The following is a 15,389-nucleotide window of genomic DNA, read 5'->3' as shown; positions in this document are numbered from 1 at the left end:
TTTTCATCGTATTTCTTCTTTTCCTCTTTTACGATTTGTTTTTCTTTCCATCGTCTTTTTCTCTTCTTCTTGGGCATTTTTTTTCAATCTGTTATTTATTTCAAAACCGTGTACCAAATATATATAAAATATCTATTTTTTTAATTTTTTTAATTTTTTCTAAACTATTATTTGGTTGTTCCAAATATAAAATATTCTTAAAAAATAGTTGGGATATTGGATAGTCAAATCTAAACGATCATGTCCTAAAAATAGTCAAATCTACACGAGCATATAGCAAAAGCCAAATCTAAACGATCGTATACTAAAGAATCTTTAAAAAAATGTTTAGATTTGGGTAGTCAAATGTCCAAATCCAAACGATCATATACCAAATATAAACGATTGTGTACCAAAAGATTTTGAAAAAAAAAATCGTTGAGATTTGGTTACCTAAATTTAAATGATCAAATCTAAATGATCGTATACCAATTATAAATAATTGTTTACTATTTTTTTTTTTTTTGCGAAGAATCGTTTAAATTTGACTATCCAAACATAAACGATCGTCTACCAAATTTTTTTTTAAAAAAATCATTTAGATTTGACTATGCAAATTTAAATGATCAAATCTAATGATTCTATACCAAACATAGCCAAATAACCTTAAAAAAAATAGTTTAGATTTAGCTGAATTTCTAAAATGTTTCACATTACTCCAAAAAAAAATCAACCATATCAAAATTTAAATATAAAAATGAAAGTTTTTCTAAAGTTCAGAAACATTCATGGATGAATAATGTTAATCTTTCACCTATTTTGTGACAGAATTTCAATACCTTGATACCTCCAAAATTAATCTACCATCTTATACTTCTATCAAAATATGGAATTAAGATTGTTGGAATATGGGAATTCTTATCTAATTTTACGAAATTAAACCTATTCAAAATTTGTATTCCACACATTTAATTATTTGATTGTTCTTGATTATAACCCTAAGATTTAAAGAAGTCACCATATAAACAACATTAACATTGTCTCTAATAATATTGTTCTCTCGGTATGTTTCGTTATAAAATATGGATGAAACTTGAACTTTTAAACCCTTCGTCGAAATTTTATTATATACTGGCTCAACTAATTAAACAATGTCCAAACTCTATATTTATGTTACTTAGACATTACAACTTATACAATATGGTAATGACGATGGAACTTAAATACATTATAATCTACTATTTAAAGAGTTGCAAAACCCTTTTTGTAGGTGGGAGAAAGTAGGACTTCACCAAAAAAAGAGCACTAAATTATTAGTAGGAGAGGGAAGTAAATGAGAGATTTTAAGTTCATTACTTACCAAATCCAACAAACTACAATAAATTGGAAGTCCCCCCCACCTCCCAATTTGAAGTTCATTTACTTAACAAATCCAACAAACAACAATAAATTGGCAGAGAAGGTCTCTCTCACACACAACCTTTTCTCTCATTTTACAACCATCTCTTCACATAACTACAAAAATATCCTAATCTTATTCCTTTCATCTCTTTCTTAAATATTAGTAGATCTCACACTAAACTCAATCAACCTTTATTTTCTAATAAACTAGTTGATTAAAATGAATGGAGATTGAAAAAATATACATACTCTAAAATTTCTCTATCAATTACCTCTCTCTCTGTTAGTGAAGGAAATTTATAGTATTGTGGAATACCCTAGTTCATTTATTCGCATTACAAAGTTTGTCTTCTTAAATGTTATTGGATCTCAAATTAATATTAGTAGGTCCTACTCCACTTTTAAAAGCAAACGTTATAAATAGAGGCACACAATAATTCAACGTGTGTCTGCTAGTTGAAGGCTTGCAACAACATTGTGTAGTGCGACAGAGCAAGCCCTATCCAGTTTGATGTCTTTGGAGTCGTGCTACGTTGTGGCGCAGAGACATTTTGTAACGTGATTGTCAAATTTGATCCTCGTACTCCACTTAACCCTTAATTAAGTCCTTTGTTTTTAGTCCGTTTTTGCACCCGAATCATTTTCTCGAGTCTCTTATACTCAAGGTCGAACCTATAAACACATCAAACAATAAAATGTTAAAAAGTAGAATCGGATGATTTAGGTTAGTAAAAATAAGCTAAGTGTTTTGAAGAGCTATATATCCAAACAATAAGGGAAGGAAAGGGATGAGTATGAAGCCAACATATGTGTGTGTGTGTGTGTGTGTGTGGTTGTTGTTGGAGGCATGAAGCCAATTGAATGGTATTTAAAATGTTTCTTAACTACACCATACCGACACTCTCTTCTTTAATTTGCCTCTCTTTATTATTATTATTATTATTATTTCCTTCCAAAGTGGGAATTGAATTGTATTGAATGAAAGACCTCGTATTTTGAGGACTTACTCTCTTCTCTATTTGCATGGCTTCTTCAATTCATTGTTTACAATACAAATATATAATGTATTCATTCACCACCTAACTCTTTCCTAATCCTTTTATTGTCTTTCACTTTCACATTCATTTCCTTCCCCTTCCCCCTCCTCCTCCTCCTCCTCCTCCCATATATCTCTTAAATAAAATTAAAGACTCTGAATTTTAAGGACGACGTTATGATATATATAGTGATTTTGTGTTGAGTTTTAATTTGAAAAGAATTGTTATAAAATGGATATTAATGAAACAAATAAATGGTTAGTTTGTTAAAGAGAGTCAAGGGGTTGAACAATTCTAAGGGGTATATGATTAAAAGAATTAATGGCTTTATCAAAGTGATCATGTTGGGAGGATATAGTGAGATGATATATACACTGTACCTGATCCAATACATTAAGGAACATTTTGTTTATGAAGTTTTTCTAACCTTATTTGAGAACTGAATTTTAAAACAAACATAGGTTAAAATATAATCTCATATTGTTTTCTTCTTTTAAGTCCACAAACTTAATTGTTTCACATTGGGAGTTACCTTCAAAGAGATCAAGGAGTACTCCGAGAGTGTGACCCAAAAGGGATGCTGATTAATAATTATCCTAACATTTCACAGTTCCATTTCTGTTTTAGTTGATTGTTTCTATTTTCTTTTTTTCTCTTTCTCATTTTTATAGTTTTAAGGGTCATTTTCATATACGAAGATGAAGTAAAATATATATAAAATACAGTGAACTATCACTGATGGATGTTAATAGATACCGATAGTCTCTAACATTGACACATTGTGAAATTTTTTTATATTTATAAATATTTTCAACAGTTTTTTTAGTTTAAATATAATCTAGCTTAATAATATTAAAATAAAAAAATTATTGTAAAGAGTAAATTACTCCTAAAATATTTAGAGACAAAATTTTGGATTTTATTAATGATAAATCTAAAATGTTGTAATATTTTATAAATATATTAGTTTCGTTTACTATATTTCAAAATGCTTGTATAAAAGAGTTAAATATTACAATACAATTATTAAAAGCTTACATTACCTAATACAAATAAGTTTAAATGGAAAACAAAATTAATCAACAGTGTTATTTGTCACTCATTTCATTCGACAGTGATATAATTTTAAAAATGTTGTGGTCGTAAATATTTTAGTGAGACTATATTCATTTTAGATTAAAAATTATATCTCGAAAAATAAATTTACCTATTATTGAAGAATTTAATTCTAACTAAAATAATTTATATAAATCTTTAAAAGTAATATATATGAATATATTAAATATTTCAAAACGAAAGAAAGTAATATATAAATATCAAATTAAGAAATAAGATATAATAAAAATAAAACTGGAGAATCTATTTCTTTTCTTCTATTTTTTATGAAATTCAATCTAAATTTTAGAAACTTTTGATAAATTTTGGAAACAAGAAATGAAATAGATTAACAAACAAGTCTTTGTTTTTCAAATAAAGAAAAATGAAAGCACATACAACATGAAACAAAAAAGTTATCAAACATGCCTTAATTATCTTAAGAGGCTAGCTTAACTTTATAGATTACGTATATTTAATTTTCTTTCTATGGTTACTAGATTTACTTACAAGCTTGACTCTATCAACATTTTATTTAAATTATGCTATTAATATAGAGTCTAGGAGACTTTGATATATATAAACACAAGATGTGTAGTTTTGAGATTTGTAACTCGTTAGAATTTCAATTTGTAATAGGTAGTCTTTTTCAATTATATTTTAGAAATACCTCTCAACTTCTCTTTTATCTAAAAATAAACATCCTTTATTACTTTCAAAAATTGTAATACTAATCTTAACATTTCCTAAACATTTCAAAACTACCATTTAACTAGAAATTGATAAGAATGTTAATGGATAATTGCTTTCATTCTCTCTCTTTTTTATTTGATGATTCATTAGGTTTTTGGAGAGGTTTTGATTTTGGGTTTTGATATATTTGAGGTTGGAAGTTGTTGACCCTCTTTGGGAATTGAGATTCCATCTATATACTAATAAAAATGTATAAAATTCAAGAGTTATGTACAATTTAACCCAGAAAAATAAATATATACAAGATCTCTGTTTAAAGAGTTTTAAAATATTGAAGGTTAGAGGAATATTGCAATTTTTTGAAGAGTATTTTTCTTAGTAAAGAGGAAAGTTAAAAAATGCATCTTATTAGAATAGCCTTTCACAGATGATAATTTTTACCATAATTAAAAAATGAAACTCTTTTCCATGATATCTCTTACAAAGAGTTGTCCTATAATTGGCACCAGTCAAATTGAAAAGTGTATTTAATATAAAAATTACATTAACGTGACTCGTTCCTAATTCAAAAGGAACATTTTTGCAATTAGACCACACCTAATTTCTTTAAATTTACACTTCAGTAGGATCAAATCAACAACCAGCAATGGACAAAAGTTAAAATAAAATAGGTCTATCTACTATACATTGGATTAAGAATAGTTAATTTACACATTTTAATATGAAAAAGAATGGCAAGCATGAACAAAGATTCATTTCCTCACAATGATAGATGAATTTAATTGAAAGGTCTGTGCTTGTAATCAATTGCTCCACACAACTGGTTGCATTCAACCACAAGGATGTTGCTTCAGCATCTCAATTTTGGTCCCACAAATTTGCAGCTCAACACATTAAAACCCAAAACCACATGACTTTTTTTGGGGGGTTCAACAATAAATGCAAAACTAAAGGACTTCTCCAACCTTGATACTTATTAATGTTGCTCATCATTATTCTTGCCTCCCAAGAGCTGAGGTAGTTAAAGGTTTAAGATGTTTGAAAACAAGCCCGGTTCGAACTACTTCGGTTCGACATTCAAATCTTCAACCAATCTCATAATAACTATTTTGTTCCAATTAAAACATCATATTTGAAACGAGATCTGGTTTATGTTCTTAATGTCTAGGCTTCTCAGAAAGGATGTGACCAACACATAAAGATTTGACAGTTTCAATTTTAATACCAAAATAAGAATAAAAGAGAGAGAGAGAGAGCACCATGTTTAGATTGACAATTTCATAAATTGTTCAGTTTTTTTGTGCTATTACCAAAATAGCCTGGTTGAGTCAGCTATCACCCAATTTTTCCCAATTAATATCAAGTGCATGAACAATAAAAATAAATGTAATGTAAAATCGTTTTAACACAGCTTCATAAAAAGAAAGATAAGAAAACATTCCATAACGAACACATTTGAACAGAACCTGTTAATCAAAAGATTCCAAACCAACCCCCAAAAAGATTTTAACAAAATCAATACCATCAAGAGAAAGAAGTGACCCCAAATATTAGATAGTGAACAAACAACTTTGATACTAACAACCTCGATAACCATATAACTAAACAGCCTGGAAGAATGTTCTAAAAATAAGATTTGGTACATGACAGATGGAACATAAGCCAAAAAGTTGATTAAGGTCAAGGGAAAGCGTTGATGTTCATGCTGAGTTCTACTTTCAGCGTGATAATGAAAAAGTGTACGTATACACATGCAAGAACTTGTAAACAACATTCGAAAGCTATATCATGAATCTATTAACTGCACCACATTGTTTCAGAGTTATAAAATCTGATCAGAGAATCAATGTACTAACCTTCAAAATATTCCATTCAAAGCTTCTGAAGATGAAATCTACATATGATCAAATTGGTTTGGTGTCAACTATCACATAAGCTTACAGTTTGAAGTGATCACCCAGAGCCCCTCCACAGACTTTCGAGAATCTGGAATAGTCAACTGTTAGCACTTAAGAGCCAAACAAATTACCTAATTGTTGAAGGGTAAATTAGAAATACAAAAATCTGAAATCCTATCTGTTTGATCATGACCACATTCTTATATTCTCTATGTTAAAATTTAGCCTTCGTTCACTTATAGTTTTGAGCTATGGTCCTACAAGTATGTTTAAAATCAAAGCTACATGTTAAGTGTCAAAACAATATATTACGTACATCAAAATTTGGCTAAAATTTCAAATAGACCACAATATAATTAACAGAGAGAGATAATAAACCAGATTAATTCCCAAAATAGAAAGAAAAAAGGGGGGGAAATCAGTAACAAACAGACAAAATGGACCAAAGTAACTCAAATTGTTAGCCATGTTCATGGATAAACAATATCCCCATTCCTCCACATGTCAAAAACCCATCCCATCGTGAGGTAGAAAAAAGGATACTTTTGAAAAGAAGCATTGAACAGATGAGACACCTTTTAGGCAGGTTTAGACTAGGCTGATCTCCCATATAGATTGTGTTATTTGGCTTAACTGACAGACGGACGAGTCTAGGAAGGTTGTAAGCTCACTAGTTTTTTAAGTCTTTATGTGCATGCTTGATAATTAAAGAAAAGGCGTCCAAGTTCTCTCCATTTAGCAAAATAAAAATCAAGTGTTCGTGGACTTTCACTTTGTATAGACTTTTTTAACGCATTTTCATGTTCCTCTGTCGTAACTTTTATTTTGCTTAATCAATCTCAGCCAATTGGATCGTCTTTTTCTTGAATGAGTTGCTTAGATCACCTAGCAACCTCTTTTCTATCTTTCATTTGGTTTTAATAGTTATGAAAAAATTGCATTTCAGTTAAACAAATGTAAACAAATGGACAATATACAAAAGCGTCTAAAACAAAAGAAAACCACATAAAAGAGATGTTAAAACTGTTGAATATGGAAATTTTTCTCCTTTCCCCATCTCTTTGGAATGTTATTTCCAGCAATTATTTACCTTCACTCACTGTAACATTCTTGCCTTATGTATTAGTCTTTTTACTGTTAAGTGTTTTTCCATATTAGACATTTATCATGGTATATATATTAGGGTTTCCTCCTTTTGTAAGAAATAAGAAGAATCTCGCTAATTCATATTTCTATATGGTATCAGAGCCTACTCTCTGAATTCCTCTTATAGGTTTCACTCACGTCTGAAACACCCCAGCAAAAAATAATAGAGCTGAAACTTCCAACAACACACCAGTTTGCTTAAATCGTTGCATCCTCAAACAACCATCGATCACCTTGAGCTTCACGTCTGAAGCAAATCCATGAAGAATCATCTCTCCAATCGGCCAAGCCTGCATCAAATTATTTCGACCAGCCAATTGAAGTGTCCCAAATCGGAAACTTCACACTTGAAACAACTCACATCAACCTGGTCAGGCAAATTGGTACTTCACAATTGTGTATGTACAAGGAGATCAGAAAATCTAATGACCGAAATTGTGCACATCAAATCACTGTCTGATTCAAATTGACTGAGTTAGCGAAATAGTGCACATCAGATAACGCCTGTTTCAGGTTCAAGCGAGTCAGAATATCTAATTGGGACAGGCATATCGAGAATGTATCTAGGTCCAAGTGGGTCAACTTATCCAACCGGATCAAGTACAACCAAAAACGGGTCAGGGCTCTGTCGGGTCTTGAAGGCTGTTTTTTACCAATTTTTTCCATTTTATTCCCTCAGTTTCTTCATGGCATTAGCAAATTCTAACAACGCTGAAGGGACCATACTTCCAATCACTAATCACAAATTAAATGGAAGGAATTATCTCTGTCAAAGGAAAAGATAATCTGTCAAGCAAAAATCTCATCCAAGTTAATAAAAAATATAGGACATGGAAAGCCGAAAATAATATAGTTATTTGGGTTTAGGGTTTAGGATAATTAGGAAATATTCTAGGTTAATTCCCTTTTACCTCCTCTGGTAAGTTTTCTCTTCCTGTATGAAGCACATTATTCATTCTAATAAAAGATCCACTATCTTGGTTTTTGGAAGATTTCTCCTTGAGGTTACTTAGACTACATCACTAATCAACTCCATGACAATAGAGATTGGCAAAGGATTTCTACTCTTCTCAACTACCAGCGAAATATGGCAAGCAGCTTGCGCAACCTATTCCAATAAAAGAAAAAATATAGCAGAATCATTTGAAATTGAAGGCAAAATTCACGAGCTACGACACGGGGATATGCAAGTTACTAGTTCACTCAATTGTCCCAACTTTGGCAGCAATTTGATGTATTTGAAAACCACGAGTGGGAATGCAGTGCAGATGTAGCCACATACAAAAAGATCGCTGAGAAGATACGAGTGTTTAAATTTCTCCTTGATCTTTAATAAAGAATTAGATGAGGTATGTTGTAGAATCTTAGCTATAAAACCCTTACCTAATATCAGAGAAGTTTTTGTACAAGTAAGAGAATAAAGTAGGAAGAAACTAATGTTAGGAATGTCTACAAACTCTGAACCCGAAGGATCAACTTTAACTGCCCGAAATCTTGGTAATGACAGTACAGATAAATACCTATGATGTTGATGCATTAAATGTGTGTGATTCGGATGCCAATACTCATCCTGGAACCAATATTGAATTGATAGACATTAATCATATACCGATGGCAACAGAGGTTGAATGCACTTTTAGTATACAATCAAGTGAAGAAAGAAGACAGCTGGGTAAGTCTAGTAAACTGATGGATCACGGTGCTCAGTTAGAGGGACTAGTGGACAGTGACGACAAACCTCCATCAATGAGTGTCAAAAGGCGAAAGCGTGTCGAAAAATTGTTGGAACGCACTATTTACATCTCAGCTGAGTCATACCTCGAAGATGTACAGGTCGGTTACTTGTTTTTAAATAAGAAATATGTGGCGAAGAAACTTTATCTTTCAATTTCGTGTCCATAGATCGAACAAGAAATGTCCTTAGATGCTCCGATTTTGCTTGTTTGTGGAAACTAACGGCGAAAAAATTGAAAGATTTTGAGTTTTCAAAGTTTCTAAGTATGAGAGTATGCACACATGCCAAAAAAATATGAGAAAACAAGATCACAAGCAAGCAAAGAGTTGGATCATAGCCAAACTAATCCAGTCCAATTACCAAGATGTTAGTCATGCTGATAGGCCCAAGAAAATAATTCAGGATTTTCGAAAGGAATTTGGCATAAACTTGTCGTACGAAAGGGCGAGGAAGGCTCAAGAAGCTATATGGTAAGAGGGTCCCCAAGAAAATCCTACACTTTGTTAGGTCGGTATGGGGAAGCGTTGAAGATTACTAACCTGAGTACTCAATACGATTTGGAGGTGGAGCTCGATGGTCATTTCAATTATGTGTATATAGCACTTGGAGCATCTATTGGAGGTTTTGTAAACTGCATTAGGCCAGTTTTGATGGTTGATGTTGCACACTGCAAGGGGAAGTATAAGGGTGTCATGCTCATAGCGGTGTCCATTGACGCTAATAAGCAAGTATATTAGGTGGCTTTTGGGTTGGGTGGTAAGTAAAATGATGAATCATGTAGTGGTTCATGAGAAATTTACGAAAACTATCGGCACTGTCAATGGGCTAGTGTTTGTATCTGATCGCCATAAGAGTATTGTCAAATCCATCGCGCTAGTCTTCCCAGATAATTTCCACGCACTGTGTATCCATCATTTGAGCTTGAACCTAACGATGAAATTCAACAATGATAACGTGTGTGCGAATTTCATGTTAGCCGCCAAAGCATGTAGCGAATCAGTGTTTCAGTATTACTGAAACAAGTCGGCACCGTACAGGGGAGTTCAAAGGTATCTGACCAACATAAGGTTGTCGAGGTGGGCCCGTGTATACCAGGGTGGCATGCGATAGATCAGATGACTACTAATATCGGATACTGTATCAACGCAGTTTTAAAGAACGTGCAAGCACTACCAATCACCGCTTTCTTGGACCACATTAGAGCTATGCACCAAGAATGGTTCTCCAAACGTAGGGAAATAGCATCAAGACGAGAGTCAGTATTGTCTGACCACGGGGAGTGCCCCTACTGAAGCTAGCTGATTTGAAGTCTAGAAGGTACATACGTAGTGCGCCCAATTGATCACCACAAGTTAGAGATTGTAGACTGTCATCTAAACCCTCACGTCAATTTACACGAAAGGACTTGCATGTGCGGGGAGTTTGGTTAATATGAAATCGTGTGTTCACATGCACTTGTTGCTTGTAGGGTGACGAACATCGACCCAGATACCTTATGCTCCAATTCCTACACCGTCACATCTTGGTTGGCCAATTACGTCAAACCTATCTTTCTAATCTGCCATGTCTCTGAATGGAAAACTACATAAGGTTTTGACGATAGTCATCTTACCACCACGAGTAGTTAGTCAAGTTGGTCGTTGTCAAACCGTGCGAAGCTCATCGACATATCTTCGGGGGGTAAGGATGTCCCACCACCTCCGATCCAAGCCCTACCAAAAATGGCGGTTGCAATTGGCAAATAACTCTCAAGTATAACAAAAGAAAAAAAAAAAGAAAAAGAGTTAATTTCAGGAAACCAAATTTATTAAAAAATTACACAGTGCTACCACAAGGAGAAGCATATAACATTGTCCACTTGTAATGGCTAATATCGACCAGGAATGAATTATGCTAATAAATCATTTTCAAAGAGATATGACCAATGAACTAACAAATCTAAGAGGCATGTGAAACAATGTAACTAAAGCTTACCATGATGGGGTACGGAAGAACCCATCCAAGAACTGGAATCTGGTACAAAAATCCTTTAATTGAGGGCCAAAAACCACTACATTAGAGACATCAGCGTGTAAGAGAGATGTTATTGATATCAAGCTCATAGTTCCAAATTTGGATAAGAAACTAACCCAAAGAGAAGAAAGCAGCCACAAATCTCCAAAAGTATGCCAATTATGGGCCAGCGAACAAAAATGAAGAAGAGGCCGAGAAGAAATGATGCAGAACCCTGAAAAATTATTAAAGATACTTCAACTCCATGACATTTCAACATATGGATTATGTTTATTCTTTTTTTTTTTTTTTTTGAAGCAAACAAACGGTAATTTGATTTTGTATTTAACCAATAAAAGTAAGATCAGTTCCATAACATAGAGTGTACATTCAACTATTAGTACCTAATGCTCTAAGTAATTTCAACTATGAAAAAACGCTCATTAATGGAAGAAATGGGAAGTGTGAGGAAACCTTTGATCTTTAAAAGAGCCAAAACCTAGGCGCTGATACAGCTCTAAGTACGTAAAAGAACAACAAACCTAATTGGGGTCAGATCAGAAACAGCAGTGTAAATCATAAATGAACCAAAGAAGCTTCAATGAGAGAGTGCCGAAGAAAGAAGCGTGGCAAACAATAAAAATCCAAATGCCTAATCTTCTTAGCTCTTGAGTTAGCTTAACTTTCCACCTTTTTCACTAAATCAATCAGTCGATAATTGCTAAGAATCCATGGCAACGGTGGCATCTGCCATCGGTGCACCTGAACACCAAAAATGAAGGACATGAACGGCAGGTGGGTCGTCATTGTTGGTCCAATCGGCTTCTTCTTCTCCTTCAAAACCATCCCCCTTCCCAACCTTCCCAAGGATATTCCTCACTTCGTTTGCCAGCTCAATCACCATATCGTCTTCGTGGCCAATATCAAACAAGGCCTTTTCCAACCGGAATAGATAGTCTCTATTGTTCCCACATGGACTAGATGCAGTTGCAATTTGGCTAGCCATTTGCTCCAAGGGAGCTGGTCCTAGATAGTATTTGTTTAGCACTTTATCAAATGTAGATGTGAAAACTAAAACTTCTGTCAATGTGGGTTCCATGGAGTCCTCATCCTTGTAGAAGTCCACAATAGTCTTTTGATCATACTCGCACTCTCTCTTCTTTGGATACTCCATGGCCTCTCTCTCTCTCTTTCAGGACCTCCACGGATGCAAAATTCAGCACCCCAGCAAATTGATCCTTCTTTGGGTTCTAGAGTGGAAGTTCTAGCAGGATTTTCAGGTTTACCTCTATGATCAATACAAGCAAGATCAAACACACATCTATAATCTCTAATGAAACCTATCACTTACTCATCGAAGTCAAATCTTGGATTCCATACAAGAGATCCATAGCCAAAAACCCAAAGAACCATGATTGAATTGGTGTGATACCAAGAACTCCAACGAAAGGAAACAGACAATTCCTATTAGAAAATAAAAGGATATAAAAATTGTTGGGAAAGGACCATGCATCCTCCCTATATTGAAAGTCAAGAGATTGCCAAATGAAAAACAAACACATAAAAAAAACTCACAAATTGGTAATGATTAAAGATGGGGCAACTACAATCAAAGAATAAAAAAATGTTGACAAATAATGAAATAGAAGTATTAATCTTCATCCATTCTGGTATAGTTAAGCTGTCTCTATGAAGATTTTTGGAAGTGGACCCAGTGTTTTCCATCCATGGCTGCCAAATTTTCTTTCCGAGGAAACAAAATTTTCATTGAAATATTGAAAAGATACAAGTGCTCATAAGTACATGTAACCTTACGAGAAAAAGAGAGAATAAAAAACGTGAAAACATCCATGGCTTCCAAAAATTAGTAAAATCAGCCTTTTATACACTCCCTACATAACTTGAGAAAATTATGTTATCTTTTAAGCTATGATCCCTTTGAGAAGTATCTTTCGATGATGATATCTCTATCCTTTACAAAAATAAATATCCATATCTATATAAATGCACATTCACATAAACGTACATTTATGTAAAACACACTTTATCCAATTATTCAAATTTCACCAAAACCTTTCAACTTTCTTTTATGTACATTCAAATGAGTTCATGATCAATGTAGGAAGTTGATAGAACACAGAGATAGTGTTTCTATTTTATTGATACCTTCAACAGAATTACAATATAAAAGCAGTAAAAGAAAAGTAAAAGAGCCCTAACCCTCTGCCCTTCCTCTCTTTCAAGGAATGTTGCAGCCCTAATTCTTCACCAAATTCTTCACCAAATTCTTCATACCCTTCTTCCCTCCTCAACTTTCTATTTATAACCAACTAATTACCAACAAATCTAATTACCCTTTTACCCTTACCCTATACTAATCTAGGTATCTAACAGAATTATTAGAAGGAACCCACTAAAACATAAATTAAAGGAATCTATAGGCTTTGGAAGGTCTCGTAAAATTAATGAGTCATAATAATTTATGTAGCAATCTACTAGAAATCTATATGGTCAACGTTTGCAATTAACTAATGATGCCTGATGCCACACTTTTCATCCTGCCATTCTATCCCTATAACATCGTCAAATCTATGCCAAATGTAAAACCATGTTTAAATCTAATAAAAAAAACATAACAAGTACTTTGATTTGCGTCTTCTTTTTTCCTTTTAATGGAAACCAAGCTTTTATTAGGAATGAAAGAAAAAAAGGACATTCAAAAAAGAAATAAACAATAATAATAAATAAAGAGCAACAGATGTATGAGCCAAAGTAAAACAAAGAAGGCCAATCTAACAAAAACAAAACCTAAAAGTTACATAAATCCTTATTTACTGAACCGAAAGAAGGGTATGGAACCTAGAAAGGGACCAGACCTCCTCCTAGCATGATAAGTACTTTGGCATACCTTGTAATTTGCTCGACTGGTAAATAGGTTCCATGTAGAATGCCAACCAAGTAAAAGTGCCACTCCGATTAACCAAAACATCTGATAAAATATGTTTTTTTCAAACATAAAAAAGGATGGGTAATGGAGGAACAAAAGCATCAGAAAAGTCAGCATCCTGATACCTACAGAAAGCAACATCAAACTATCGAAGGGACTTACATTTCCTAAAGCAAGCAATCCCCTGTCAAAGAAAAGGATTACAGCCAAAAATGTAAAAAAGAAGCCAAAACCAATCAGCCCAAGTCCAACTCCTGCATTTCAAAGAAGATACAGCTATTAGCTGCTATGTATTGCAGATCCAAACCAACAACACACATTCTCAAATTTCTAAAAGAAGCCACCAACACAGAGAAGGAACTCCATGAACTTAATTTTTCAAGATGACCATTCTACTTCAAAGAATTGAGAATATTTAATACTAAAAAGATGTGTCCATAATATAACCAAAGAGAAATGAGTGAAGCACATTAAGGCTGCAAATAAATTGCAATATAATGCTCACGTTTTTGCTCAGTCAATTCATAGGCCATTGTGTTGACTGGTGTCTATAGAACTCAGATTGGCAGTCACACAGAGAAGAACCAGCTGCCAAATTTTAAGCAACAGCAAAAACTAACATTATTTATGAGAAACTGGGGTAAACAACATTTAGAAACCAATTCACAGAGTAAGGAATAAGTAAACCTGATATGATTATATCAAGAAATTTCAAGAGTCAGCTATTAACTAACCAATTATTGTAACCATAACATGTTAACATATATAAAGAAATGAAAAAGGTTGTGGAGTAAAAGCAAACAAATAAATGGAACTTCTTAACTGCACGAATTCCCCAAGACTAATGAGTAATGATAGCGATAGTTCAAAACTGAGCAATGGTTCCCTGGGAATAAAGATGAGAAAAAAGATGAAGAAGAAATAGACGAAGATTGTAAAGAAAATTGCTACATACTTGATTGAGGACAGAGTTGAGCTCCTAGATGGGTTGGTTGGGAGTTTGGGACATTAGTAGATCAGATTCGTACAATTTTCCAATTGTAATTCCTAGCTAGACGTGGAGATGTGCTGTAACAAGAACCCTAAATTCCAATTGCCAATTGTTTTGATATATAAAAGTGCTTTTACTAATTTCAAATAACATGGAAAAGATTTGCCCGGTGATGGTCGGAGTTGGTTGTTGGAAGAACCTGTTCGCACGTGAGATGTGTTTCGTTTGCGATGTAGTTCGATCCCTTTCAGTCCTTTTATTCTCTCTTTCGTGATGTTTTCTTGGATTTATAGATGCTTTGATGAGCCTCTTGACTATATAATTTCTTACTCCACAACTTCTCTAATTTATCAAGGATTTTGTGAGGTTGGACTAACTCAAAGCTTGTGTCCAACTAAATGGATTTGGGCTATTACATTTTACCTAAACTACATCTTTTACTAATTCGTGTTTTCAATTTTAGTTTGGAACACAC

At 33.4% G+C, this 15,389-nt stretch overlaps 1 protein-coding gene and 1 pseudogene across 4 annotated transcripts; both read right to left on the bottom strand.

Annotated features, from left to right (window-relative positions):
• Window positions 1-5,659: 5,659 nt before the first annotated feature.
• On the bottom strand, window positions 5,660-15,220 carry LOC101206029 (vesicle transport protein GOT1). 4 transcript variants are annotated; one of them, XM_031887931.1, is made up of 9 exons: window positions 14,879-15,218; window positions 14,747-14,809; window positions 14,429-14,511; window positions 14,086-14,177; window positions 13,885-13,965; window positions 11,114-11,211; window positions 10,959-11,034; window positions 10,597-10,696; window positions 5,660-6,191 (listed from the first exon to the last, which is right to left on the bottom strand). In XM_031887931.1, exons 3-8 carry the CDS (start codon window positions 14,454-14,456, stop codon window positions 10,628-10,630), a joined length of 444 nt encoding a protein of 147 aa, XP_031743791.1. In that variant the 5' UTR covers window positions 14,457-14,511; window positions 14,747-14,809; window positions 14,879-15,218; the 3' UTR covers window positions 5,660-6,191; window positions 10,597-10,627. The 4 variants fall into 4 exon arrangements, with proteins under 4 accessions (XP_031743791.1, XP_031743792.1, XP_031743790.1 ...); XM_031887932.1 differs by lacking the exon at window positions 14,747-14,809 and having other exon boundaries at window positions 15,114-15,220; XM_031887930.1 differs by lacking the exon at window positions 14,747-14,809 and having other exon boundaries at window positions 14,879-15,217.
• On the bottom strand, window positions 11,294-13,873 carry LOC116404669 (annotated as a pseudogene).
• Window positions 15,221-15,389: the final 169 nt, after the last annotated feature.

The sequence above is a fragment of the Cucumis sativus genome, chromosome 6, assembly GCF_000004075.3.
Source record: "Cucumis sativus cultivar 9930 chromosome 6, Cucumber_9930_V3, whole genome shotgun sequence".
NCBI classification, from domain to species: domain Eukaryota; kingdom Viridiplantae; phylum Streptophyta; class Magnoliopsida; order Cucurbitales; family Cucurbitaceae; genus Cucumis; species Cucumis sativus.
This window is presented reverse-complemented; position numbering and strand designations above follow the sequence as displayed.